We start from the raw sequence: 27,000 nt of genomic DNA, 5'->3' as shown, positions 1-27,000 counted from the left end.
AAAATTTAAAGTTCTGCTGCAAGTTTGTCCAAATGAATGAGGAAAATTTTACTTGATAGAAAATTTATTTTAGTGTTATTTTGTATGATGCAGTAAGATGACATACAATAAAAGCAAAATTGAGATTCAAGAACCAAGAATGCCCAAATTACAAGATTTCTATACTTTTTCTTTGTAAACCTCAAGTTATTAGACATTGTCTTGTTTAAATATAAGCAATTTTTCTGTCACTTCAGACCAAACACATGCGCTGATTCAGATTGGATCTCGGAGAATCCACTCCAGTTTCCCCAAAACATTTTTTTTTTAATTTCTCCTTTCTGGAAAACAATTACAAAGTTCAATGAGAGACTTTAAGTAATGCCTATTTGTGAAATAAGGATTTATTTACAAATTAGCATCCACATATTTCTGAACTATAAAATACCTTAGTAATTTATAGTATTAACATTGGATACAGCCAAGAACACGAATGTTGAAATATGTAATGTTCACTGATCATTTAAAGACAACTTAAAAAAAAAATTTAATCTGACCTAAACCTCACTGGTTATTACTCATTTAAAATCTAAATTATCTTCGCTTCCAAGTTGACTTTCTCACATTCATCCTTAAATTAAGCATCTTGGACATGAAATGACACTTAAAAACCTCTGCAGAGGCTCAGGCACTGGGTTCTTGAATAAAGTGAGGGAGCTTGCTTGGTTAGCTAGAGATGCATGATGACTGTCCTCATGTTTTGTTTAAGGCAGTGTTTCCTCCGGTGGATTGGTCACTGGCGACAAGCACACACGCACGCACACACACACACATGCACACACACTTCCTTCTGCGTTTTCTCTCCACAAGTCAAAGCTGATGTAATCCAGAGATATTGTCTATCGTCCCTCTGTCTTCTAGATTCTCTTCTGAAGGAGATTCCAAGCTTTAAGTACCTTTAAATTAAAAAAAAAAAAAGTTAATTTAAATTGCATGCAACTGCTTCATGAAATGACTGACGTGATGATGAGTGTCTGACCTGTTTCCGGGTGACCTCTGACTCCCACAGAGTGCTCAGCACTACGTTAGCATACTTGACTTGTTTGCTGCTTGGCCACTGACTCTGCAGCCTGCAGAGGGCATCTTCTTTGCTGACCCCGTCCCGTTCGGTTATTCTTGTCACAGCCTGGATAGAATCGCCAAAAAAAAAAAAAAAAAGCATCAGTTTCATAGCAAAGATAAGTTTAGAAACTCTGGTGCACTCTAGTGGCATTTTGTAAAAGAAACACAAAAAAGGTTACCACATATTAAAACTTAATGCATGAAATGTTCAAACCGAATGTTTAATGGCGTTTGGTCCTTGAAAAAGTATTTATGCCTTTTGAAATTTTTCCCATTTTGTCACATGACAACCAGAGACAGACTTCAATGTATGCAAAGTTTCAACTTCTTCTATAAATCTGAAGACAAACTTTTAGCTAACGCTTTGTTCGTCTAGACTCCAAATGTTTGCCAATTCATCTTTTCAAATGGGCTCAAGCTCAGTCCATTTGGATGTAGAGCTTCTGGTCAGGAATCCTAAGTTTTGCCACAGATTCTCAGTTGTATGTGAAACTGTATTGCAGCTATTAAAGTCTGTATAAGTGCTGCTTCTATTTGTGTCACTGAGAATGTAGGTAAGAAATCATCACCTCCTCCTCAGGAATGATGATGACCCAAACCTCGTGGACCAAGTCTATCCAGCCGGCCTCCAGAAGAACAGCTGCATCCACCACACAAACCCCCCTACCTGAAAACCAACAAAGAAGAAATTATTTTAGGGACAAGACCATACTGTGGCTGAAAGCGTGACGGTGCATGCAACACGCAATTAAAAGTTTGTTGTTGGGATCAAACGTTCACATCAACTCTATCTATACATTAACTTTCGCAATTTTTGTTCCAGCTTCTCACATTTTTGTTATAAAAGTTTCTGTCAAACCGATTCTAGCAGATCACAGCAAAAGCACGAACGTAAGAATGATTCGGCTTTTAATATAAGGATTCAAGAGAGCAAAAATACAAAAACCAGCTTCACTCAGACAGAAACACTGGAAAGAACTGTGAGCAGCTTAAATAATTAAATACATTACCTTCTTTCCTGGCTTGGTTTACTGCTTGCTTGACCAGAATTGCAATCTCAGGCCACACAATGTCTGTCAGACATTTTAACCGCGCCTGAAAACAAACATCACCTTTAAATCAGTTGCAAAAGAACAGCTGCACTTTGCAGAGAATTGCGATGCGACACATCCGGTGCTGAAATACCTGGTTCCCGAATACTTTTGATGCTAAAACTCGCCGGTTGATGGTTTTGTCCTCATTCAGAATTTCTGCAAGAAAGAAATTAATTCTGAATTAAAGAAACTCTGGAAGCGACATTTCTCCCAAGTTGACATTCTTTACTTTTAAAAACTCAAATAAGTAAGTAATAAAACAAAAGTGGAAAGTTTATGACTCATCTGCAAATCTCCTAACATACAACTAAACTGCAGAGGGGAATGCTTATCATATATATATATATATATATATATATATATATATATATATATATATATATATATATATATATATATATATATATATATATATATATAAATAGATGGAAGCATATATATTTAAATATCCCAGTCAAATTTCACACCGAAATTAAGAACTTGTGGCAGAAGTGAGACGGATGAGAGCAACTCTGGAGGAGCTGCAGCGATCCACAGCTCAGGTGGAAGTGGATATAGTCATTGTTACAAAGTCATGCAGGACACGAATCAAACATGTAGAAGGTACTCTAATCAGGATGGACCACCACTGAAATTTCTGGGCTAAATGCAAACAAACGTGAAACATGGTGGTGGCAGCATCATGTTGCGGGAATTATTTTCTTTGGCAGGGACAGAGAAGCTTGTCAGAAGCAGGATTAGGGGAACTAAATACTACGGTAGGACGATAAATCATTTTTTTCTGTCTTTAAAGATTTAATTTGAGGAAAATCTGGATTTTTTTCCCCCACACCAATGCACTTGGAGGATGTTAAGCCACCCAAAGTCAACTAACTTATATGACAAGCGAATTTCATGGCTTCTAATTATTTAGAATTCAGGTCAACTCACAGAAGGGACGATTGAAATAAAATCCAGTTTGTGAAAACATTTTCTGCCATTTTGTAATTTCTTTCTAAGAAAAGAAAGTGAGAAAAATAAGAAATCAAATTTGGTATGAGAAAAAAAATCTGATTTCATTATAAGCCATATCACCTAGTCAGACTAAATATATAAATAATAATTAAAAAAAACACAGAAGAACAACAATACAAAACAATCAACCAGAGCCACTACAAAGTACTAATTTGTGTTGTTTGCATTGGGATTAAATATGAACAATGTACAAATGGTATGAATACTTTTGGAAATCCCTGTGTTTTTTTGTTCCAGTTCAGAATTATACACATAATATCACTTAAAAATACACTGATGGTTGTAGCTACAACGTGACAAAATGTGAAAACATTCAATGGGTGTTCTGCAACTACCGTATGTATCAGGAAATACTTTTCAAGGAAATTAGCATCATCACTACATAATTCATGTTTAATAAGCACCTTTACTGATACCTGCCAGCTCTAACAAGCCCTGAAAGTAAAGCTAGTCTCTACCTGATCCGAAAACTTCGAGCACTCTCCGATAGCAGTGTGCACCGGGCTGGTACACCTCATGACCCAGCTTATCGCAGTCGATCCGAACCGCGCCCAGAACCTCCAGCTGTTTGGCCACGGAGCTCTTTCCACTGCCGCTGCTTCCCGTCAGGCCGATCACATATGGTGTAGGAGGGAGGTGAGGCGAACCCTGACGCAAAGGAGGCAAAAAAAAAAAAAAAAAAAAATCCATGAGATGACAAGAACATTTCAATGAGGCTCCAGGCAGGAGAAGCAACAATAAAAACCAGTCAGGGCTCCTTGAGTCGAGTCAAACAGGCTCCCCGGCCTCACAGAGGAAACCGTCTGGATGACCAGCGGCAGACAAAGAGATTAGGTCACACTCATGCAAACCAGACTCCAGGTTTCTAACCTTTGTTCTGGAAGCTGTTGCGTTTCCTCAAACTTTATACTGGCCACAATAAAACCGAGCTTAAAAGATTAACTGTCCGAGTTTTCAGCAAAGGATTTAAAACTCAGCTGCTCTTTCCAATATGCCTGCTTTTATTCCTGTTTTGCAGAAAACACAGAAAAAACTGTTTTTTACTCTTGCAGAACAGAAAGAAATTTGCTCACTGGTTTTATTGTGGCAAAAAAGTAACAAAAAAGAAAAGGAGCTTATTTAATCAATGAAATAAATCTTATGATATAAAATCTGTCATAGCTTGGACAGGCGCTTTAGGTTTATCATTATATTTCAACGTAATGATGTTCAAGTTTATTGATACGTTTTGATGTTTTCACATCGTTAAATTACATTTATTGGTGTTAGAAGCAATAAACAAATAAATAAAGAAGCCAGTTCTTTTTGTCTTTTTTGTTTTTAGAATTTCTTAATCCGAGATGATAATTATAAACGAAAGTCATCTTTATATCTGATTATATATTATTTGTTTGACCAGGATTTGTAAAAAATAAGCTGAACTTACTTTAGGCGGGTTAAGGAGGGTGCCAAGTAGACGAGAGCGTAGACTGGAGGAGCTGATCTTCTCCTCCTCAATTTCGTTGCGGTGAGCATCCTTAAGCACCTGGATCTCATGAAGGACAAGAGGTGGAAGGTCCTAGTTAAAGTAAAAAAAAAAAAAGAAAAGAAATATTACAACCTGCCTCCAAGTGATCTCCAATTTCAGGCTGTCTGTCAGACGAATGAAGGATCTATGATGAAATCTGTACAAGTGACCTGCGCTGACGTCACCGTGACAACGTGTCTGATTTCAGGTTCTGTTCAGCCTAAAATATTACAATAAACATCGTACAAAATACTTCCAAAAGTACATCAGGCAACCTTGAACTCAGTGAAACGGGGCAGCGTACGTTCTCAGCGCGTTTCCTGTTGACGGCCTCGCCGCCCTTTCTCGTCTCCTCGCTGACCACGATGCACTTCAGCAGGGGGTCCACGATGGACACGCCGAAGGGGTCTTCAAGTGGGAGGATCTCCACCTGCAGGGACGGTTTGGTGTCCTGCAGAAACTCCTGGAGTCTCTGCACTCGCACAGAGTACGGCTCAATCAGCTCCTTTAGGACTTTTTCTGAAACCGGAGAGAAGCAAAAGTCAGCCAGAAGTTCCCCACATGTAGCGCCTTGCAGAAGTATCCGTTCTCCTCGAAATTTCCCGTATTGTGTCGTGTTACGGTCGCAGATTTCAAGGTACTTTATTGGGATTTTATGCGATAGAAAAACACATGTAGAGACTGAAACCTTTTGACCTGATGGCTTCTTCTAAATATGATCTGCTGTTGTTGTTTTTATCAACTGATCAATACTTGGATCTCAGAAGTTGCTCAATAGAAAACTTTTAAACAGGTGAAGCTAAATCTATGCCATTTGAAGCATTCTGGGTAAAACATATCACAGACAAATGTTTTTTTTTAATCTTAAATGCAAAATGTACTTATTTTTTGCTCAATTACTGCTTTGAAGGTGTTTTTCTTTCAGTAAATTGCCTTTTTTGAGTCTGTATAATAAGTAACAGATTACCGAAATATTTGACTACCATTTCAAGGATCAAATGATCCTTGAAATGGATCATTTCAAGGATCCATTTCTTGAAATGGATCCTTGAAATCCATTTCAAGGATCCATTAAAATGGATTTCAATGGAAATCCAAATCAATGGATTTGATCCATTTCAAGGATCAGATGATCCTTGAAATGGTCGTCAAATAATAGATTGATAGAGTGTTTCAGCCCTAGTCATAAAACCAACTTTAATATCGGATCAGATTTTCATAATGGTGCATCCCTAATAAAAACCGTCATAAACCAAGTATAATTTATCTTCTGTTAATTAATTTATCTTCCTCTGAGTTGTTCTATCACATAAATTCCCCCAAAATACAATAACGTGGTCGTAGCATTCATGAATACTTTTGCAAGGCGCTGCATCATTTTACCATCAGAGCTTTTCATGAATAAATGTTGTTAAAGTCTTAAAAGGACCACTCACTTTTAAGCATTGCTTGGTCGCACACACCAATGACAAACCTCCTGTTGGCCAGGAGACACGAGATGCTGAGCAGCGTCTTGTGGGCTCCATGCAGGCGGTCGAACGTTCCTCCTACCACTACATCGCTGTAGGTTTCCATGGGTCCAGCCTTTTGTTCTTGGTCACATTTTGGCTCGTCCCCTTTCTCCTGCAGCTCTACCAGCTGCGGATGAAGCAGCACTGATGAGATACCGGGTCCACAGACATAGCAGTGGCCAGTGTACTTCTCCAGACACTGCTGGACCTGATTGGACTGATGCGGGTCCTGCAGCACAAAGTCCGTCAGCACCACGTCTGGCGAGTGAAACAGAGGCTGCGGTGTGGGGAAGGGGCAGTTCGGAGCCGCGTTCCCGCCGCCGGCAGCCGGCTGAGCGCGGATGTTAGTGAGCAGAACCCGAACATCCAGGTGGCCGCATACGTCCGCCGCGTTGTTGTAGAGCCGAGTGATGAGCGTGGACAGGTCGACTACGGGTGAAATGAAAACGGGTCGAGGTTGGGTCCCACTGGTCAGGTTGAGGCCGGGATGGAGGTGGACGTACAGCGTGCGGTCGACGAGCTGAGCGGCCGAGCTGAGAACCGGAGCGATGCGCAACGGGAGAGTCTGGAGAGGAGATGTCAGCACAAGGATGCCTGTGCTGAACATGGACATGGTTGAGTCTGATGATCACAGGGATTCCCAGGAGTCTCAGAGGAGAGTCACAGTGGGCGGCTCACTGAGGAAGACAAAAGCGGGGTAAATTATAGGTAAAGAGCTTTAATTCAGTGGTGTACAAACTTTTTACCCTGGGGGCCACAATGGGCAAATTTAAACTCCTGGTGGGCCACAAAATTCATTAATATGCAAACATTTGTTTGTGATTGTTTTTTTTTGTTTCGTTTCTACTCAACAACATTTTCCTTTTTCAAAATCTGTTTAACTTTACAGATTCAAAACATGAAGAGGGCTTCCAAGAGGGTCATTAATTATTTTCTACTTTGTTGGCCAAAATGTTTACCATTCTTGACTTGTGGTCAGGGGCCAAATGAAATCCTTTCAAGAGCCACAAATGACCCCCGGGCCACACTTTGAGACACCATAACTTTAGTTTGTATTATTTAAATAAGGCAAAAGCTAATATTGTTAAAGGACAATACAGCTGAAATCAAAAGTTTATCTACACTGAATAAAAAGACACAAGTAACTTTTTCAAACTCACAAAAATGATTTCTATTTGCTAAATTCCACATTAATTACACTACAGTTTCTAGTGCAAATATCTTAGTACACAGAAAATAAGATAAAACACTATGTTACAAATAAGTTTTATGCAAGATATTGGAATTTGTTTTAAGTTAATAATTTCTAAAAATTGCAGAAAAACTACTAGTTCCATTAGAAGATTAATTCAAGACATTTTCCCCAGGATATGCATGAATTAATCTGCCAGTGGAACTAGTGCTTTTTCTATCATTTTAAGGAATTATTGACTTAAAACAAGCTCCTATATGTTGTTTAAAAGTTACTTATGAGTTAGTTTTGTCTTATTTGAAGTGCTCTAAGATATTTGCACGAGAAACTAGACCACAATTACTTGGTAATATTTTGTGTTTCTGCAGTGTAGAGGAAGAGTATGTCACAGATTTATTTATTAATGTCTTTAAAATCGGAAGTTTACATACAGAACAAGTACCAATTATTTAAACAGTGAATTAAATCCCAAAAATATATCAGGAAGAGAATTGTGGAGCTGTTCAAGTCTGAATGGCTGCAGCACATTCGTAATGATAAACTCCAATAATGTGGTCAGAGGTAAAGAAGGTTCAGTTCCTCCAGGTAAGGAGTGTCTCACTTTGGGACAAATTGCAACCACTGATTGCTCAGTAGCTGCTGACAAACCAGCTGGATTGACTGACGGGTGGTGTCATGTCATGTAACATGAAAAGCCAGATTACAGTTTGCAAATGCACACAGGGACAAACACCTTGATTTCTGGAGACAGAAACTAAAGGAGGATTTTTTTTTTCACCCCTGCAATTGGTTATATTTAAACACAGTGGTAGATAACATTTTAACTCAGAGTTACAATGTCCAAACACCAAGCTTAGATGCACTTTAGGAGTGAACAGAGTGGTGCACTTTGCACTCTTAATTTGTCATTCTGGCAACAGATCAAAACCCCAAATTCGTTCAGTAATTGCTGATTAACATCAATACTTCCAATCGATACATAAAGCTGTGCGACAATAAATGCAGTCACCTTTTACAGTGTGGATTTAATATAATCTGTTAACAGCTGTGGCAAAGAGGTCTCATTTTTAAACTAAATAAGTCATAAAATAGTCCCTTAAATTAGTCCTACTCACAACTAGCTAGCCACATTTAGAGCAACAATCATACTTCATAAACAATTGCACAAAGAAAACTGAACGTAAAGCAATAGGAGCGAGTTAAATGTGTTTTATATCTATCATCCATAATTTAATTTGCATTTTTGCCCCATACACATGTTAAGGCCCAGAAACACAGCTTTAACTGTCGTTTGTAACTGACAGCTAACTGCATACATAACTGAGCAGCTACTTACCCGATGAAGAAAGCTAACGAGACATGAAGAACGGACTAATCGTCATATGCACAGCTGTACACATATTTACTGTGCTGACTGTTCATCGGACAACCTTCATTTACACACACTTTAAGCCAGTTCACACTCCTCTTATGTTTCTTACAGCTAGGAGGCACCTTCTGGTTGAAGTTACGGGGTCCGCATCATTTCCACGCAGCCGGAACACCGAGTAGGTGGAGTCTGCGAATTATTCCCCATAGAATATTTGTTTTGTCGAACATTAATGTCGGCATTCAAGATAGATATTTCTTATTGAATGCCAATATTCGGTGAACACATCTCCCCGTATTGGGTTCCGTAAATAAACTCCTCACAAGCCGCTTCTGATCGAGTCTATCCGGCTTCCTCACCGGAGATGACAAAAGGAGCAGGTCCCTCACTTGATTTGTTAATAGTCACGTGACGTTTCACGAACAGGGGTCGCATTTTGTGGCAGTCAGCCGGGTGATGGGGCGGGTATACGATGACGACGCCGACTGGGAGGAATTTAACTCTTAAATTTAGATAAAATGCGTTTTTTTGGCGGTAGGAAGTGGTTATTACAAAGCAACCCACTGACAGCGTTAAAATCTAAACGCTGTCCCTTTACTTCCTGCCAGTATTCTCTATTGACTTATTTATACTTAACACTATGTTTGCTCAAAGACATAGTGTTTGTCTTTGACAAATACAGTAAGCAAGCTGTATTTGTCAGCTTGCTTACTGACAAATACACAAATTACATCTATTTAAGTTTTTCTTTTTGTTCCTACAAGTCTACAAACCTCCTTAGGTGTAGTTGAGGTGGAGTTCAGATGTTTCTTTCAAGGCTGGGCGCGCTTGGCGTACTGATTGACTCGCCGGATTAAGAATGATGCGCACCCACAGAATATTTCAGGAAACTACTGAAACACCCCCGGGAATTGTGGGATATGTAGTAAATTTCAAGTTTCTTCCAACAAACTGTTAATTTATTGGTTTTAAATTACTATATATGCAACATTAACCATTAAGATATTTGTATTATGTGCTATTTTTCGCGTCACCAAATTTTATAGTTGTTTTTTTTGCTGCTATTAGAGAGTAGATGTTAAATAGGTTGTCAGCTTATATGTAATCCTGATTTTATCTTCACACATAACATTTAAATTTTGCTTGCTCTACAGTTAGTTTACACTGAAGGTTTTTATTTTTATTTTTAAATTTTTGAAGAACCAAAGGGCGACAGAATGTATTATGCTGGAACTAATGTAATACAAATTTATTCATTAAAAACGTTAAGAAAATTGTTCATGCGTTAATATTTCCTCCAGGGCAAGTTTAGAAAAGTTTGGGACGAGTTTCACAACCGTCATGATTGAAATTCCTGGGTAATTTATTTTCTTTAGCCCAAGGCTCTTGGGAAAGCATTAAGCAGGGGAATTTATGGCATTTACAAACACAAACTGCCAAATAAAACTGACCATTGGGGGAGTTTTTTTTTTCTTTTAATTGGAAATTTAATAATTGAATGCAATTCTTTTTTTCCCTTTACAAATATAAAATGTTATCTTGCAGAAGCAGCTTCATTTGGGTTGCCTGGGGGTTAGAGAGGCAAAGATACTGCATATGGCAATGAAAAAACACACAGTGTGAGAGAGAAAAGAATTGAAGATTCAAGTAAAAACAAACTCCTGGCAATTTTTGGAAATTAAGACACATGTTGGCGTTTTCACTCTGGTGAGAGGAATGCAGATCCTCATAAAAGATGGTTTGATCAATGAAATCAAACCATCTGTAAACTCAGTTTTTGGGATAAACGGCACTTTATTTAAAAATATTTTTGTAACACTATATATAAACCCTGACATATATTTAAATAAAAAAATTACCCTATTTCTAAGTGAAATCAAAATGAATAATAGCGTTAACAATAAATTATTACATTCCATATGTGCTAAACATCCGAGCTGTTTCTAATATGATCTGAAGATCTGTGTTTTTCTGATCCTTAAACTATGATGCCATCTTGTGGACGAGTCTGGTAACAGCAGCTGTATCTGCCTTTACGGTCCGGATTCCTCTACAGCCTTTTATGTCTGTGTGTGGATCTGAAAGAGACTTCCGAGTTATAAACCACTTGTTGCACAGGTTAAAAAAGAGTTCAAATCACGCCCACCTACGGCATCCACTGCTGTACCAGCTACAAAAAGGTGCGCACCCAAATGACTCATGACAAAACTTTGCCTGGTAAACAATGGCAACAAAGTTTCAGTTGAAAACCTTATCCTTAAAAACACTGTGACTTTCTAAAACAGATTTTACAAGTCACCCAAGTGTAATTTTTCTTCCGCGTTTTCCCGGAATACGCCCACCTATCATAGCCACGCCCACTAGAGCACCTGAGCAGAAAGAAAAAGACGTCTTATCGGAATCAGACTTCCTGATGTTGATGTTTTACATTTTTCTACCATCATGATTATCAGGAAACCTATTTTCATAGCTTTTATCCTCCACTTATGTATTTCTGAGATAGAAAACAAGGGTGAGTGATATTTCAATTGTTGTTTTTTTTTGGTTCGTTTTGAAAAAGAGAAGTCGCTTTAATTCTGTATTTCTCTCAGACCGATCGGGTCATAGAAGTATTTTTAATTGACCTCGGATTTATTGACAGGCCAGCTTCTGGAAGTATGTTCTACTTTAATCGTGTTGTTTTATTTAACAGAACAAAAGGATATTGATTGAAATGTTACCTAATTCAATTGTTCTGGGTGTGTGCTCGGATTGCGTATGGATTCCTTTCTTAGCATTTGCTATTCAAAGTGTTCCTTCGCAGCAGTATTTTTGCATTGTTTCCTTTCCACCTCCAGAAGATTTCAGTGGGTTTACATCAAAACTGCCCAAATACTCCATTGTAAAGCCACAAGTGATCAACAACAGGTGGACAAGGAGTCTCAATCGGACCTCACAGACAGAAGAGGTAGTAGGTTCCTGGCGTTATAAATGTTCTTTAACTTCCTTTTATCTGAGTTAGTATAATTACGTGATTATTTTTGTTTGTTTGTTTGTGTTGTGTTCATATAGGCATATGGAGATAAAGTATCTTACACGCTGATGATCAACAACAAAGAGCATATTCTCCATCTGGAAAAGAACAGGTAGGAACTCATCATCACGGACATTGAAGGCGATAGAGGTTCATCTTAATAAAATCAAAACTTTTAAGTTATTGCAGTGATCCAGTTAAGAGTAATGCTACGATCCTACTTACAATAGAGAAAGTGATTTGTTTTAAGTGTGTATGTCGAAGTATGATTATGGCTTGTACATAATGAAAACTCAATTATTTGCATCATGGTAGTTCTTCCTTCCACTGAACTTTCCAAAAGTCTGAGGATGGTCAGAGTTCTTTAACTGTTTTAAAAGATCTTGGGTATTGTTCTAAGCAACTGAAATTTGTGTTTTTGATTAGCTGTGAGCCAGATTTTCAAAACAAATTAGCAACAAAAAAAAAAAAAAAACATGGAACACTTTTTAAGTTTAACTGCAGAACTAAGTTACATTTTGGATGATATCACAATTTTTTAAGATTCACTGGTAATTTTTAATCTTCAAAATGAAACATTTATTTATTTTTTCTTCTACTCAGAGGATTTTTACACCCAAATTTTGTCCAGTATTCTCGTGATGCCAGCGGTAACTACAATACCTCATATCCAAGACAGCATGTGAGTTTCCTGATTGGCCGTTCGTCCTTATAAGAACTGCTTTAAGAAAAAAAAAAGTGTTAAATTACATTATTCTAAATTTTCAGGTGAACTGCTACTACCATGGGTCGGTGGAGGGATACGAAGGTTCAGTGGTTGCGCTCAGCACGTGCTCCGGCCTCAGGTTTCTACCTTTGCTTGGATTATTGGCATGCAGAACATTTTACATTCCAGTTGAAGTTTATTTATTTCAGGAACTTAATTAATTAATTACAAAAGCACATTTTCAATCCTTTATTTTTGTTTTCTGCTTACAGTTATTGAAAACGTGATCTTTGTGATTTGAATATTTCATCAGACCAACAAAAGAAAAAAGAAATTCCAGAAATGTGAACTTAATGAGTTGTACATTTCTTGTCTGCTTAAAGGTTGTTATTTTAAAAAGCTTTTTTTAGTCTGACATCTTGTGACCAGCCTCCCTTTTTCTGTTGATAAGAAGCTCCAAAAATAAAACAAAATAAAATGAGACTAGCGACTCTGGAAAGATCATCAAACTTTCAAAAGCATTTGTTTTTTTATTTCTATTTTGTAAAATGCTATTTTGAAAATCATTTATACCCCTCCTAAACATTTGTTACAGCAGTCAGATCCAATCACTGATCACAGAGCTGCTTTTTGCAGTTTTCCACTGGTATTTTGACGATGTATTTTTGTTGATGAGCTCCACATTTCTGAGGAGAAATCACCCTAAACTTTAGCTCCCTCCAAACATTCTCTGTCACATTCAGGTTGGGACTCTAAAATTATAATAACCAAGACGTTATTATGACTCTAAGCCTGAAGTTTGAGAAAAATGTGTTCTAACTACAACCCAACTCTCTGTTTTTGCAATATCATGCAGCCATTCCCTGGAGTTCATCGCTACCGATCCATTTTTATTTGATTGCTGAGCCGCTGAACTTCCATGGAACCGGTCTATATCATTCCTTTAGCCTGCTGTGCTCTACGTCTCCACAGGGGTGTGGTCCTCCTTGAAAACGAGACGTTTGGACTCGAGCCCGTTCCGGCGTCCACCACCAACGAGCACGCTCTCTACCTCCTGAAGGACTCTCATTCCGAGCCAGTCACCTGCGGGGTCGTTGGTGAAGCGACATCGACGCCCAACTATGAACCCTTTGAGCCTGCCCAGTCCATGACTTCTCTCCTAAGGGTTCGTTCTACATCTAAATGTTTAGAGTGTAAAATGGAGGCTTTCCTGTCTAAATCCTTTTCCTTTGACTCATTTTTGTCTCAACAGAGAAAACGCGCTTTACCTCAAACCAGTTACGTAGAGTTGGTGCTGGTCGTCGATAACCTCAGGGTGAGTGTTTGTGATTTACTTTTTGTTTTATCAGTAAAATACATCCTGATTTAACCAATGAACTGGTCTGTCGTGATGAAGACACGGCTGACTTAAATGGCTCTCCTTTAGCGATAGGGTGAGAAGCTCAGTCTTTCAGGAGGGACTCGGTGTAGAGCCGCAGCTCCTCCATGTCAAGAGGAGCCAGTTGAGGTGGCTCAGGTGTCTGGTTAGGATGCTTCCTGGACACCTTGGTGTTCCAGACACGTCCCTTAGTAAGTGGACTCAACCCATGTGTGCTGAAGCAGAGAGACATCGAAAAGTTTTAGGATACCGACCCTTGAGGATTGGAGCTGGAGACCACTGGCTTAGAGAATAATTGTTGAAAAAAAAAATGTTTGAGTATGGAGTCTTGAAGCAACACAACTGAGACTTTGTTTTTTTTTGTTGTTTTTTTTACTTGGATGCACCAGATTAAGGGATCCAATAATCTCGATGTCCTATTGCTTCTGAAGGTTTATGAGTCATAGTCAAGCTACTACCAGAGGTGCACCCAGATCCTGCTTGTCTTCTTCTCAATTTAGCTACCAAATCAGCAACGTCACTGCAGAACTTGTTTGATCTGAGTTCAGGAGCAACAGGTTGTGAGGGATGAGACATCCTATGAACAATGAGAACTAAAGTCCGGGGATTATTGTGGCTTTTATTGATTATGTCAGAAAGACAACATAACTTATTTGCTCAAAGGTGATCTTTCACTTTCAGAGGGAACTTTGGTCTGTCTAAATAGGCCCTGATAAGAATTAGTCATAACTACAACAACCACTACAGAGACATTCCTTTAAATCAGCGGTCTGAAACTCTAGTTCATAATTGTTGGTGTCCTGCAACTGGTTTAGACACTTTGTGTAGCATCTGTTCAATATTCTATAGTTTCTAACCTATTAATGTAGATACATTACATGTTAATAAATGTGTCCCCACTAACAAAATGCATTGTAATTTTTAACAAGGCGTTATTTGAAAAATTTTCAAGTGATACACCATAACCTTAAGCTTAATAAATGCATTTAAATGGAAAATTATATGCTTTCTTTGGCCACTACTATATAATGTATAAAGTTTGTCAGTAAAGAAGGTTGTTTACTTTTTAAACTTCTAAAATCTCTTTCAAAAATCTTTCTCGGCGTTTCCTAAACGCTTACCTTCATCTGTCATCTTTTCATCTTCTCCATCAGAGAGTTTGATCTTAGTGTAACATTTCTCTAAGAAATAATACGTTGGCAGTCATCAATCTTCTTGTAACATATTGAACTTTTTAAACATTGCAATTATGTGACTCAGAGCTATGCTAAAAGGCTCAAATGATTATGCACGTTTATTTTATTGTTGAGAATGTGGTTTGGTTTTGTAAACATTTGACCTTTTTTAACAGTATAATTACAAGAAACAAAATGAAACGGCAGTCAGAGAGGAGATGGTGCAAATGGCAAACCTCCTGGACGGGGTGAGAGTTTCTGCCGTGTTTGTAGATATCTTTGTTATTCTTTTGCACAGGCTCTAGTATCTTTACAATCTTTAAACTAAGAATTGCCTCAATTGTACTGATAATCGCTGATGCTAACATAAATCTGCCTCTTTTTTTTTCTTTCTTTCTTTTAGTACTACAAACCGCTCAATATCCGAGTTGTGCTTGTGGGCCTGGAGATTTTTAAGCAGAGTAATCCTTTCAGTGTGGACGGCTCTGCTGGACAGGTGCTGGGAGAGTTTGTTAAATGGAGGAAGAGCACGCTGTTGCCAAAGATCAGGCACGACATCGGTCAGCTCATTGTGTAAGTAGCATTCGTCTGTTTTTATTTAGCAGAACAAGCCATTAACTTAGGTTTCTGTCTGTGCTTGAGGTTGTTAGAGAAGACTTTAACCTTGTTTGTTTCTCCATGTGACTGCCAGCGGTCGGTCGGGGGCATACGGCGGTGGCGTTTTGGGCATGGCCTACGTTGGCACCGTCTGCTCCGTTGCGAGCTCTGGAGGAATTAACGTGGTAGGTTCTGTTTTAACCTCGAACCCCTGCTGACACAACGGTGCTTTGACACAATGAGCTTTTACAGGAAATCTGACACGGTATGCTTTATTAATGGGGGACTGCTGACTGTCTCAAGCTCTAAGTGACACACCGGCGAAACAGGTCTGACTGGAATGCCTCTAACCTCCATGGCAAACCTTCTTTCTTTCGGTTGCCGCATTTTTTAGATGCTTTTGGCACTCTGATTTACAAATGGCTGTGTGTGTATTTATAGCTGCTGCAGAAAGTAGAAAGTAACATCTATAAACTCTTTGTTTGATGTAAAGAGTTGGAGTCAAAATGCAAAAACTACCTTTAAAAACTAAGAACACCCACTGACTCAGTGGCTGGTGGTTTATCTGCCGAACAACACAAATTTATTTTGATAACACCTTATCAGTTTAACATGCCATTATGAAGGAATATTTTTCCAGTCTTGACTTGCATGCTTTTAGTTTTTTAGAACTGTTTGCATCTATTTTGCACAACTTGCTTGAGGTTTTGTTGCAACCTCTTCAGTCAAGTTCGGATTAGTGAGTGCAGTGCCTCGGCTTTTTATTTATTTAGCGATTTTGCTTTAGGTTGCTGCTCTTGTTTGCTTTCCGCTTCACGGCTTTATTTTGGTAAGATTTCATCTGATTGATGAGTGTCTTCACTTTTCAGAGTGGAGTGATTTGGTTTACTAAGGATCTTGTGACTGCTTAAAATAATTTTAGTTGCGACTCCAAAACTAGCCCATATCATTAACCTTCCACCACCATGCTAGACCATTAATATGCTGTGTTTATGCCGATTTATTGCTCTGGGTATTATGCCACTTAAACAAAGCTTTGATTTCATGTTTTAGAGAAGATTTCTTAAGTTTAAGACATTTTATTATATACAAAGTTAGAAACTTAGTTGAGTTGCCATTTTTGCATTATAATAAACCTTTTCTTTTTTTTGCTTTAACACAGATAAAAAATAAAATCCAGTACTTATTTGGAGCAAATTTGTTATGCAGGCTTCAAACTTGCTGGCATCCATAAACCTTTCTTATCTGATGCATGATTACATAGTCATTTTTAAGCTTTTAACCTTTGGACCTGTTTCCTTGGACAGAGCAGAGACCTAGTTAATGCTCTTCAAAATCATAAAGACAAGAAGTTATGTATTGCAGATGCATGCTGACCTACATAAACCAGAAAATAGCTGCAAGAAAATATCTACTTGCCTGATCAACTGGAAGTGAGAAACTGAGCTGCATGAGGACAGAAATGTATATTGTTACTAAGTGAAGTGAAGGTGATGGGAAGGGAGGTATAAAAAAAAACTGTCAAAACATTGCTGACTATGTAGCAAAGAGTAGGTCCTCTGGTCACTCAGTGTCCATTACATTTATTTATTTCAAGGCTTTTTCACATCTTTACAAAAAGAGACCACAGTCATGGAAGGAACCGTATTTGATGTTTTCTATTTGTGCTGTTTTAACTTGCAAAACAGTTCTATGCACCTTTAACTTCAACTCCTGTTTCACTATTATTAACATATGCTGTTTATAACCTGTTTTCAATGTGATCATTTTCATTGTACTTAAGAGTTTTGCACTTAACATGAATGCTGTTGGATGTCCTCCCCTGTGAATTATTTTTTCTTACTATTATTAGTCAGACATGGCGTTATATGCATGCCTAGAATCATAAACATTACCAACACCTGGCAACTGCCAAAACAATGGCTTTTATTCAACTGGCTAAAAAATACCTTTGCTTAGTAAAATCCAGTTGTTGTTCTCAGTTCCTATGGAAGCAGCAAAATTAACTTTTCTACACCAAGTACAGTTTTAGCTTAGCTTTCCTTAACAAATGAACTTGTATATTATTTTAAATCATATTTACTCAGTTTTAAGGACTATGCAAGATCTAGATGTGTTTTTATCATGAAATGCAAAATCTTAAAAGCATAAACCTTTGCCAGCTCTCTTGCCATGGTTGTATGTTTAAAAACAGATCTTTTCTTTTTTTTTTAACCTGTGCAGAAGGTTTTTACCTAAATACCACGCTTTGTTTTTACAGTACAGCAATGACAACTTGAATTTTGTTTCCACTGTGGTGGCCCATGAGATGGGCCATAACCTGGGCATGAATCACGACTCCAGTGGCTGCACCTGTAACGGAAAGAGCTGCATCATGTCAGCGGGAGCCGGGTAAAACATTATCCACCTATTGTGTTCTGTATCCATATTTCTTTCATAGTTTTTCATTAAAACAACATAGAAGCTTTTTGACATTACTTTTGTTTCACTCTAGCCCACTTTGTTTGTTTAATGCTGTTACTTTGTAGCGGTGCCGTCCAGTTCAGTAAATGCAGCGAGCAAGACTTTGAGTCTTTGATTGTCCGCGGGGGAGGCGTGTGTCTTAGAAATCAACCTTCAGCATCAGACGTGATTGGCACCGCTGAATGTGGCAACGGACGCCTGGACAAAGGAGAGGAATGCGACTGTGGCACAAAAGAGGTAAAGAAGTTAGAAAATTGGATAACGCTACATTTGACGGGTTGTGAATAAGACTGACATGACCGATAATGATCATATGTAATAAATATGTCATAATAGTAGTCATAATAATGTCATTAAGTGTTATTACACTGTCAAAAACGTTAAAACAGTAATTATTTCTCCCTACCTGAAATAAAGCGGAACAAGTAGGACGAACAATAAAGATTTAAGTAAGCTTTAAAAATAGTCATTAACAATTCCTCTTTCATCAAGTTGAACAAGTATCACCATTTATGACGATGTCATTAAGTTATTACAGTGTCATTAACATGATCTCTTACCTACATAATTTTTAAAGTGTAATCAGTAATACTTTTATAACAAATTTATGACAAATCATGATTTCTTGGTTAATGTCAAGTTGTCATAATGAAGACATTTTGAATATTGTCAACTTTGTATTAAAAGTGTCATGATTTACCGAATGACGCTTTATGACACCAGTCATAAATATTCATGAAGGCTTATTCATGTTCATGACATGTGTTATGTCATGTTTATAACAGTGTCATGTCAGTCTTATTCACACCCTGTCAAATAAAGTGTTACCAAAAATTGTTCTTTGTTTTTGTTGGATTTCTGGACTTTGCAAACTGGTGCACAGAAGCTTTAGTGCCTACTGTGTGAATTTGACACAGAAACTGTGTTGATGTCGCCTTTTTGTGGACAATGATTCACACATCAAAGTACATCACTAAATTAAATTTAACTGAAGTAAGTAGTAGTTTATAGGTCAGAGTTAGGCCTCCTCCTGACCTATAAAACACTAGTTAGGAGTTAAAAATCAACCAGAACATGGACAGTATTTCCAGGTTCTTGAAGATATGTTCAGGGTTGTATCACAAACAAAGTTCCCATACTGTCTGAGCATGCTCAAAACCTTTACAGGGATCTGATTAGGTATCTTGTTGGCAGCATTCTTTTCCAAGTATGGCATAGAGGAGCTTGATAACAGCAGTAGATTGTGTAGTTGGGCTCCTGCCAGTGCTTGAACAATTAGTGTCCTGGCAGCACTTTCAAGTAATAATTCACTGTAACAGCCAGAGGCAAGTCACACCTTGCCTCTGCACTGGCTTCAACCAGAAAAGATCTTCTCAAGCAACAGCAATGAAAGACCTCAACCTTCAATAGGAGTGCCGTACTTGGATGCCTTGCACAGAAATCCCTGTGCCCTGGCCGTGGTGTGTAAAAGGGCTTCCGCCTGAGGAGAACTGTGCACACCTCCAAATTGCACATAGGCTGGTTACTGGGAGACTAAAGGATGGTATTTGTTTTCCAGGCTGACATTTTACCTGAAGAGTTACAAGAGAAAATCCCTTTTTGTAGAGAAGCAGTGTGAGTGGAAGAAAACATTAATAACAAAATGCTATTGTAATTATAATTGTTGTGCCATTTAGAGTTTCAGAGCTCTCCACTGACATTTTTTTTTTTTTTTTTTTAATGGCAGTAAAAAAACACACATTGTGCATGTTGCACGAATAATTTTGACCTCACCCGTCAAAGAATGTCTTTTTTTCCTATGTGAAGGGGCCCTCTTATAAAAAAAGTAAAATCTGTGTAGATGGGACAGGTCTGTATTTACAGACGATGTGAGTAAAACTCTGACTGAAAACACTGTTGTTCTGTTCTCTTTTTCACAAAGATGCTCATTGTGCTTTTAGTCTTTTGAAGGGTCCTTCTTTGTCAGCTTAAGATTTTTAAGTCCCTGATTCTGATGCTGCTTCCCCATCAGATCATGACAGACACGTAGAAGAGATGTAGCGTTTTGCTACAAATACTGTAGGAACTAGTTTTCCTCCAGAAGTATATTTTACTCTCTCTTCTCACAGATGGCTGCAACTGTGTCTCAAGTCCAATCTAGTTATCTGGTTGGACAACCAAGATATGAGATATTTATACTCCTTTACCGTAACCACTTCCTCTTCCACGAGGGACATGGTGTTTGACCTATTCCTACTTCTCCTTGTTTGTACAATCATCTCTTGTTTCGTTGACGTCTAAGACAAGAGGATTGTTTCCACACAGGAAACAAAGAGGTCAAAAAGTTGTTTGTACTCAAATTCTTGTCCGTCTCTGATTAGTCATCTGAGTATTTCTGCTGACCAGTGGACTTAGACTTGTTATGCAATTCGAATGTGCACAGAGTGAAAAGGAATGATGAGAGTACAGTGCTCTGTGCTTCTCCTGTACTGCTGCTGACACACTGATTGTGTTTTGGAGAATCTGACATTGCAAAAGTGTTCCTTGCTTTTAATGTTGACTTTAAGTTGCTGCTCTGCCAACATTTCCCAACAATTCCTTATGTCACTTCCTTTCTTCCTCTAATTTTAACTTTAAGTTACTGTTCTACACTCCCCAATAACTCCTTCTGTCCCTTCCTGAAGGCTTTTCCCCCTGGTAAGCAGTTTCTTCAGTTCCTTCCTTGCTCTAATATCAACATTACTGTTCTACACTCCCCAGTAACTCCCTCTGCCCCTCCCTGAAGGCTTTTGTCCCCTCGTTAAGCAGTTTTTTCAGGTCACAGGTGATCCAGGCTTTGCTCCTTTAAAATATAGTTGAAAAATATGTATCAAGGCAACTCTGTTTAAACATTTTAAAAAGGAGTTCCCTAATGAACCTTTAGAAAACCGCTGTTGAAGTTTCCAAAAACATATAAATGAGGTATATATTTTTAATTGTTTTAAAAAAAAATTGTTATTATTGTATGCTATGTATTGTATGGGGATCGATAAAGTATTATCTATCTATCTATCTATCTATCTATCTATCTATCTATCTATCTATCTATCTATCTATCTATCTATCTATCTATCTATCTATCTATCTATCTATCTATCTATCTATCTATCTATCTATCTATCTATCTATCTATCTATCTATCTATCTATCTATCTATCTATCTATCTATCTATCTATCTATCTATCTATCTATCTACCTATCTATTCCACTGTTCTTTTATTTGAGATGTTCTTATTGTGTGCATGTTTCAGAGTTAAAACAGTTCATTTTGGATGTATAATGTGCTGTTATAGTTTGTTCCCTTTTTATTTCACACAGGAATGTAAGAATGAGTGCTGTGATGCTGCCACCTGCAAACTGACTCGTGGTTCCTCTTGTGCTCATGGTTACTGCTGTGAGAAGTGTCAGGTCTGCAAACCCTTTCAGTACAGGTGAAATTTCATCCCTTTTGCCCTCGCCATGTCAAAGCGATTAATTTTACTTCCTTGTCTCTGGTAGTTCAAAGTGGCTGGAACTCAGTGCAGAAAGTCACTCGACGTCTGCGATCTTCCGGAGTATTGTAATGGCAAAAGTGGATTTTGCCCTCAAGACTTTTACATCATGGATGGACTGCCATGCAAAAACGATGCAGCCTATTGCTATGAAGGACGCTGCCAGACGTACGATTACCAGTGTTTACAACTGTTTGGATCGGGTATGTCCTGTTGTGATCGTTCGAAAAATCCATTTGGTTTATGCCGTTACTTGTGCTGGTCACTGTTCGATCTAATATTATTTTTGTAAAGAATTAAATGATTGACGTATGTTTTGCTCTCTTGTTAAGTAATTTAATTTCTTCTCTTGCTGCTCATATTTGATACTTTCCTTCTTCAATAGGTGCAAAAAAGGCAGATGATATTTGCTTTGAATATGAAAATGTAAAGGGCAACGTGTTTGGGAACTGTGGCATCACCAGCAGTGGAGGCTACATCAAATGTACCGTGGCGTAAGTACTAACACTTCAAAAGTTTCAGGTGTGGGTCAGTAAATTAAAATATAATCCAAAAAATGGTCTTTTCAGTACCATAATTCAAAATCTGCCACATGCAACACATTAAAATGATGTTTACTGTGCATAGACATACCGAAAGACATACTGGTACGTCATTTCTTGTCATGACTTGCTGCATCAGTGCGGCACATGTTCCAAAAGGAATCAGCTTGTGCGTGTACTGATGTGATCAGGAGGCCTGGGTTGCTTTCATAGCAGCTTAGCTCATGCGTATATTTGGGCTAGTGTCTCATCTTTTCCTAGATTTTGTTTTTTTTAAGTAATTAGAGATTCCACAGACATTAAAGCAGGGATTTGGTACAGGTAACATTGTGGGAAAGTTGTAAGTATTGCTGAAAAATGAAAACCTCATTGACCTGAAGCTTCCCGGCAGACGGAAGCATGAAGTTCGTCAGACAGACCTGCACTAACAGATGACAGGAACTTGCAAAAGAAACTTAAAGCTAGACTTTATGCAACTCCACTCAGCAGTCAATCTCTGGAGCCTTGACTTCTACATAAAATCCAAACTTTACTTCTCTCTTAAAAACAGAGGACCTTAAACCACAAAGCAACAGCTGAGATTTTCTTTTCCTCCCACCGCCCACGTAAAGCACATCTGACGTCTGGTGAAGCAGACACACAGGAACTGTGAAAGCCCATCCTTTGGATACTTGTGAAGCACTGATTGCTTCTTTAGGAATGACTGCTTTGAGGCTTACCCTCCCTGTGAAGGTGCTCTGGAAATTATTAACAAAAAGGGTAGAGAAACTGATAAGAAATGAGAAAGATCAATCTTTGCCTTTAAATGTTTTATTTCGAAGGCCTGAAGCGGTCGAAGGCTCTGTCACTGAAGGCAAACAAGTAGAGAAGAGCCCAGCGGCACAGCTGCATACATTTCAGTTAAAACCGCATCCTGTTTGACTCACACACATATTGGAAAAGTAAGCACAAGAGGGAAAACTTAATAAAAACAACTTAACTTGCATAGACACCCACTTTAAACCTTCCTTGAACTCTGTGATTGTCACGTACGTTATCTGATGCACGCGCTTCCTGCACTACGTGTGCTTAGAAAGCCGCTTGCGTACATACGAAGTGAAACAGACACGTCTATGAAAATAAAAAATGCAGGTATATGTACTAATTTTTTCACTTCAAAGGGTATCAGGGTTTTTTGTAGGCCATAAAATTTCTTTATGAAAAATCTTTTTTTTTTTTCCTTTTTTTTTTATTGGTCTTAACTATTCATTTATGTGGAAATTGAGATATTTGTTTTTATCAGCTGGCTATTGATTTCTGTAAAAAGAATTGCATTTTTATTTTAATTACCGAGACGCAAGTGAACTGCAAATCTTGAAGAAAACAGAAATAAAGTGGCATCTAGTTGAATTTAAAAATATATATACTTTGCAGTAATACTAGTATCTCTTTTATAGGAATGCCAAATGTGGAAAGGTGCAGTGCACTAATGTGGATTTAAACAACCACCCTGCTGGTGCCCAAATCAGCATTGAGATAGTTCAGGGATCCAAATGTATCAATGCAGATTTCAACCTTGGAACCGACGTTCTGGATCCGGCTTATGTTAACCCCGGCAGTCCGTGTGACAATGGAAAGGTGAGCCAATAATATTTACAATGTTCTGTTGAGGAGACGGAAGTAAAACGGCAGATTAAGTTTGACTGGATGTTTTCGATCCTCTACTTTAGACCTGCGTGGACTTCAAGTGTGTGAACGCGTCAGTTCTGGACCCAAAGCTGGGCTGCGATGCACAGACCACCTGCAGTGGACGAGGAGTAAAACAAGCCTTTAACTTTTTGTAAACTCTTTTATCAGTCAATATTGAAATGCCAGACACTTCACTGGCTGTTTTTCATTCATCCAGGTGTGCAACGATCAGGGACACTGCCACTGTGACAACGGTTGGGCTCCACCCAACTGCAACAAAGCAGGCCGAGGTGGCAGCATCGACAGCGGTCCTGCCATGATAGGTACATTTAAATTCTTTAAATGTGCACACAAAGTTGTAGAATTACAACCTGCACAGAGTTTTAGTCTAAACTTTGTTTGGGAACGATTATCATAACCGTTTTGGTTTATTATTAATTGATTTCAACTGGATGTTGATCAACTACTAACCTTAATTAGGTTTGAAAACAAGAATTTAGTTCACATGTTGCCAAATTTGTAAAATGAATCTCACATCGATGTAGAGAAACCCAACACGTTTGTTAGTTCATTTAAATTGGTTGGTTTCTTGGTTCTGATCCATCTTTTAGGCATAATCCACAGAACTTGGTCTTTGCATAAGCACCGTTGGCCTACTTTATCTTTCCTGAAATCATTTAGGAAGTGTTTGTGATCCATGAGAATTTGGACATGTTTGTGTTTTTTTTCCTCCTTTGGTATCAGTGGCAGCATGATACCACAGGGTGATGCTACCACCACCATGCTTGAGAGTTTGATCATAAAATGTTTCTTGAAAAAGGATTTGGCATGTATATGTGGGTAGCTTATCAATTATAGTTGAGGTTGATGATTTTCAGAACGAGTTTTCTTCTTTTTGGGTGGCCAGCAGTCCATGGTATACGACAGTGTTCAGGGAATTTTATTGGTAGTTCTTTGTTCCCACACATCCTAACCAATTTTCCATCAAATAGTTTTATGTCAATAGTTGAAGCTGGATCTGCCATTAGCAGAATAATTCTCAAAACTGATTTTGAAGTAAATAAAGAAGAATAGGTATAAATTTCTTCTCAGTTGTATTGATAGTTTGTGCTCCGTATTTACTGCTCTGATTTTTAAGAAAATCAATTTAAGTGAATTCTAGAAATTCAACAAAGAGTAGTCACATATCAAGCCATAATTATGCCAGGAGTTGGTTAATGGTTGTAAGTTGTATCTTAAAAATGGGAAATGCATGATAAATCCAAACTTGTTCTTTAAAAAATACATTGCAGTTTTTTAGTTTTTGGATGTTTATGAATATTTTTAAAAGCACATCAACAGATTGATTTACTTATTCTCCAAAATGAGTGAATTACACATCTAAGGAAACCTGTAAGTGGTGTTTAGCAGATGTCAGTTATTTGTTGCTTATCACATTTCTTGGCGAATCATCTCTGAGTTCAATGTTGTCTCAGATTACTCCCTCAGGAACGGGCTGTTGATCTTCTTCCTGTTGATTGTCCCTCTTCTCGTCGCTGCCATTCTGGTGCTGCTCTACGTGTTCAAAAGGGATTCCCTAGACATCTGCTTGAAACGAAGAAAAAAGTAAAATACAGAAAATGTCTAACTTACAACACGCATTCATATAGTCTTTTAAAATGTGCATGTTTTTCAGAAAAATCTTTCCTGCTTTTGTTTAAAGAACACGCAGTACAGGAAACAGAAATGCAAATGCACCAACAAATGGTAACGTTCAAACAGATGTGACAATTCAGCCTCCAAGACAAGTTCCACCTGAAAGGGTAAGTTTACATGTCAAAGTAGTCACAGCAGCAGCTTTATTATTATTATTATTTTTTTTTATTTAAAAGACATTTGTCAGAAATAATGTTTCAGTTCATATCTTCCTGTTTTGCTTTTTGTTTTAGACATATCTTAACTGGATATTTCTTGTTTTCTTTTTGTGTGTTTCTGTATTTAACTCCAGCCTCCAGCTCCAACAGTGACCTCTGTTCCCATTTCAGGGTATGCATTTTATTTTTCAAAACATATTTAATATCTGTGAACCTGTGTTTTTGTTAATTTTGTATTAATTCAGTTATGTTTTATCAAGTTTATAATTCACAAAAAAAAAAAAATCTCAAGGCTTTTTACTAAGCAAAATAACTAAAATATATAATCAAATCAGTGCAGATTCAAATGTATTTAAGTTCATTCCAACTTTGCTCCAGTTAATGCAGTTTAATCAAATTTAGTTTATAATTCCAGTTGGTAAAATTAAAAGTTTTCCATCTATGGAAGAATACAAAATAACACGGATTAATTAAAGCCTTTCATTGCACAACTTACAGCTTTAACTGAGCCCAAATATGCTGTCAGTTTCAGGTATGGAGAAGTGGATTACTGGTCCCAGGAAGCAAACGAGGCTCCTTCCCGACCTCCAGCTCCAGTTCAGGGCCCAGGAGTGCCAAGGCCGATCCCCGTGAAAGACATTAGTTCATAAAGTGAACTAATGCTCACTTTATGTCAGGGACGCTGTGAGTGTATGAGTGTGTTTCACAAAAAGAGACTGTTTTAAACCACTGTGACAATGAGACACTCACTGGGACTTGTATGCACTCTAAAGCTGACTGTAGTTTTTGTATTTGTGGTGTTGGATGCACCTTGTAAGTATCGGAGTGGGTGGGTTTTATTCGGTCTTTATCACTTTGTGTTAAATCAGCCACATTAATTGTCTATACAAAAAAAGAAAGAATCTTATGGATTTTCTTCCAACATATTTTTAAAAGGTTGTTAGCTTTGAGTGTTGATATTGTAATATAGCCCGGAAGATTGTAATGAAGTTAGTTCAAATATATTTTACACATATGAGCTTCTCATGATCCACATTTTGGTCAGTCATAATTTTTGAAGACACGATGCGCTGAAATAAAAACATGAAAGTTCTTTTGATATTGATTTTAATGAAATAAAAGATGCTTGTTATCTATTTCAATCAGATTTATGTTCTCTTTGAATGTGCATTTATATCATGTTTACATATGTTTCAGGTTATTTCTTAAAATACAGCTGCATTTCATTAATGATTTATCAGTGCATGTAATTAAGCTTATGAAGTGAAACTCGTGTAATCATAACACACGAGATACATGTATGTATG

The 27,000-nt window shown here is 37.9% G+C and overlaps 2 protein-coding genes across 3 annotated transcripts; one reads left to right on the top strand and one right to left on the bottom strand.

The window, feature by feature from the left end:
- Window positions 1–46: 46 nt before the first annotated feature.
- coasy (CoA synthase) lies at window positions 47–9,117 on the bottom strand. The gene is made up of 10 exons (XM_014991171.2): window positions 8,756–9,117; window positions 6,153–6,904; window positions 5,021–5,235; window positions 4,636–4,767; window positions 3,668–3,857; window positions 2,287–2,351; window positions 2,112–2,196; window positions 1,671–1,768; window positions 1,019–1,165; window positions 47–935 (listed from the first exon to the last, which is right to left on the bottom strand). The coding sequence occupies exons 2-10, from the start codon at window positions 6,838–6,840 to the stop codon at window positions 897–899; spliced, it is 1,659 nt and encodes a 552-aa protein (XP_014846657.2). The 5' UTR covers window positions 6,841–6,904; window positions 8,756–9,117; the 3' UTR covers window positions 47–896.
- Window positions 9,118–11,144: 2,027 nt separating this feature from the next.
- adam9b (ADAM metallopeptidase domain 9b) lies at window positions 11,145–26,835 on the top strand. 2 transcript variants are annotated; one of them, XM_014991165.2, is made up of 22 exons: window positions 11,145–11,300; window positions 11,626–11,735; window positions 11,840–11,913; window positions 12,405–12,483; window positions 12,570–12,646; window positions 13,480–13,672; window positions 13,760–13,822; window positions 15,237–15,308; window positions 15,464–15,633; window positions 15,752–15,842; window positions 17,918–18,048; window positions 18,186–18,357; window positions 21,458–21,547; window positions 21,638–21,833; window positions 22,016–22,124; window positions 23,609–23,789; window positions 23,882–23,968; window positions 24,058–24,163; window positions 25,316–25,445; window positions 25,543–25,642; window positions 25,828–25,865; window positions 26,220–26,835. In XM_014991165.2, the coding sequence occupies exons 1-22, from the start codon at window positions 11,231–11,233 to the stop codon at window positions 26,341–26,343; spliced, it is 2,463 nt and encodes an 820-aa protein (XP_014846651.2). In that variant the 5' UTR covers window positions 11,145–11,230; the 3' UTR covers window positions 26,344–26,835. The 2 variants fall into 2 exon arrangements, with proteins under 2 accessions (XP_014846651.2, XP_014846652.2); XM_014991166.2 differs by having other exon boundaries at window positions 11,148–11,300; window positions 11,629–11,735.
- Window positions 26,836–27,000: the final 165 nt, after the last annotated feature.

The sequence above is a fragment of the Poecilia mexicana genome, unplaced genomic scaffold (assembly GCF_051168715.1).
Source record: "Poecilia mexicana isolate PSO_F unplaced genomic scaffold, ASM5116871v1 scaffold_19, whole genome shotgun sequence".
Lineage (NCBI taxonomy): Eukaryota > Metazoa > Chordata > Actinopteri > Cyprinodontiformes > Poeciliidae > Poecilia > Poecilia mexicana.
This window is presented reverse-complemented; position numbering and strand designations above follow the sequence as displayed.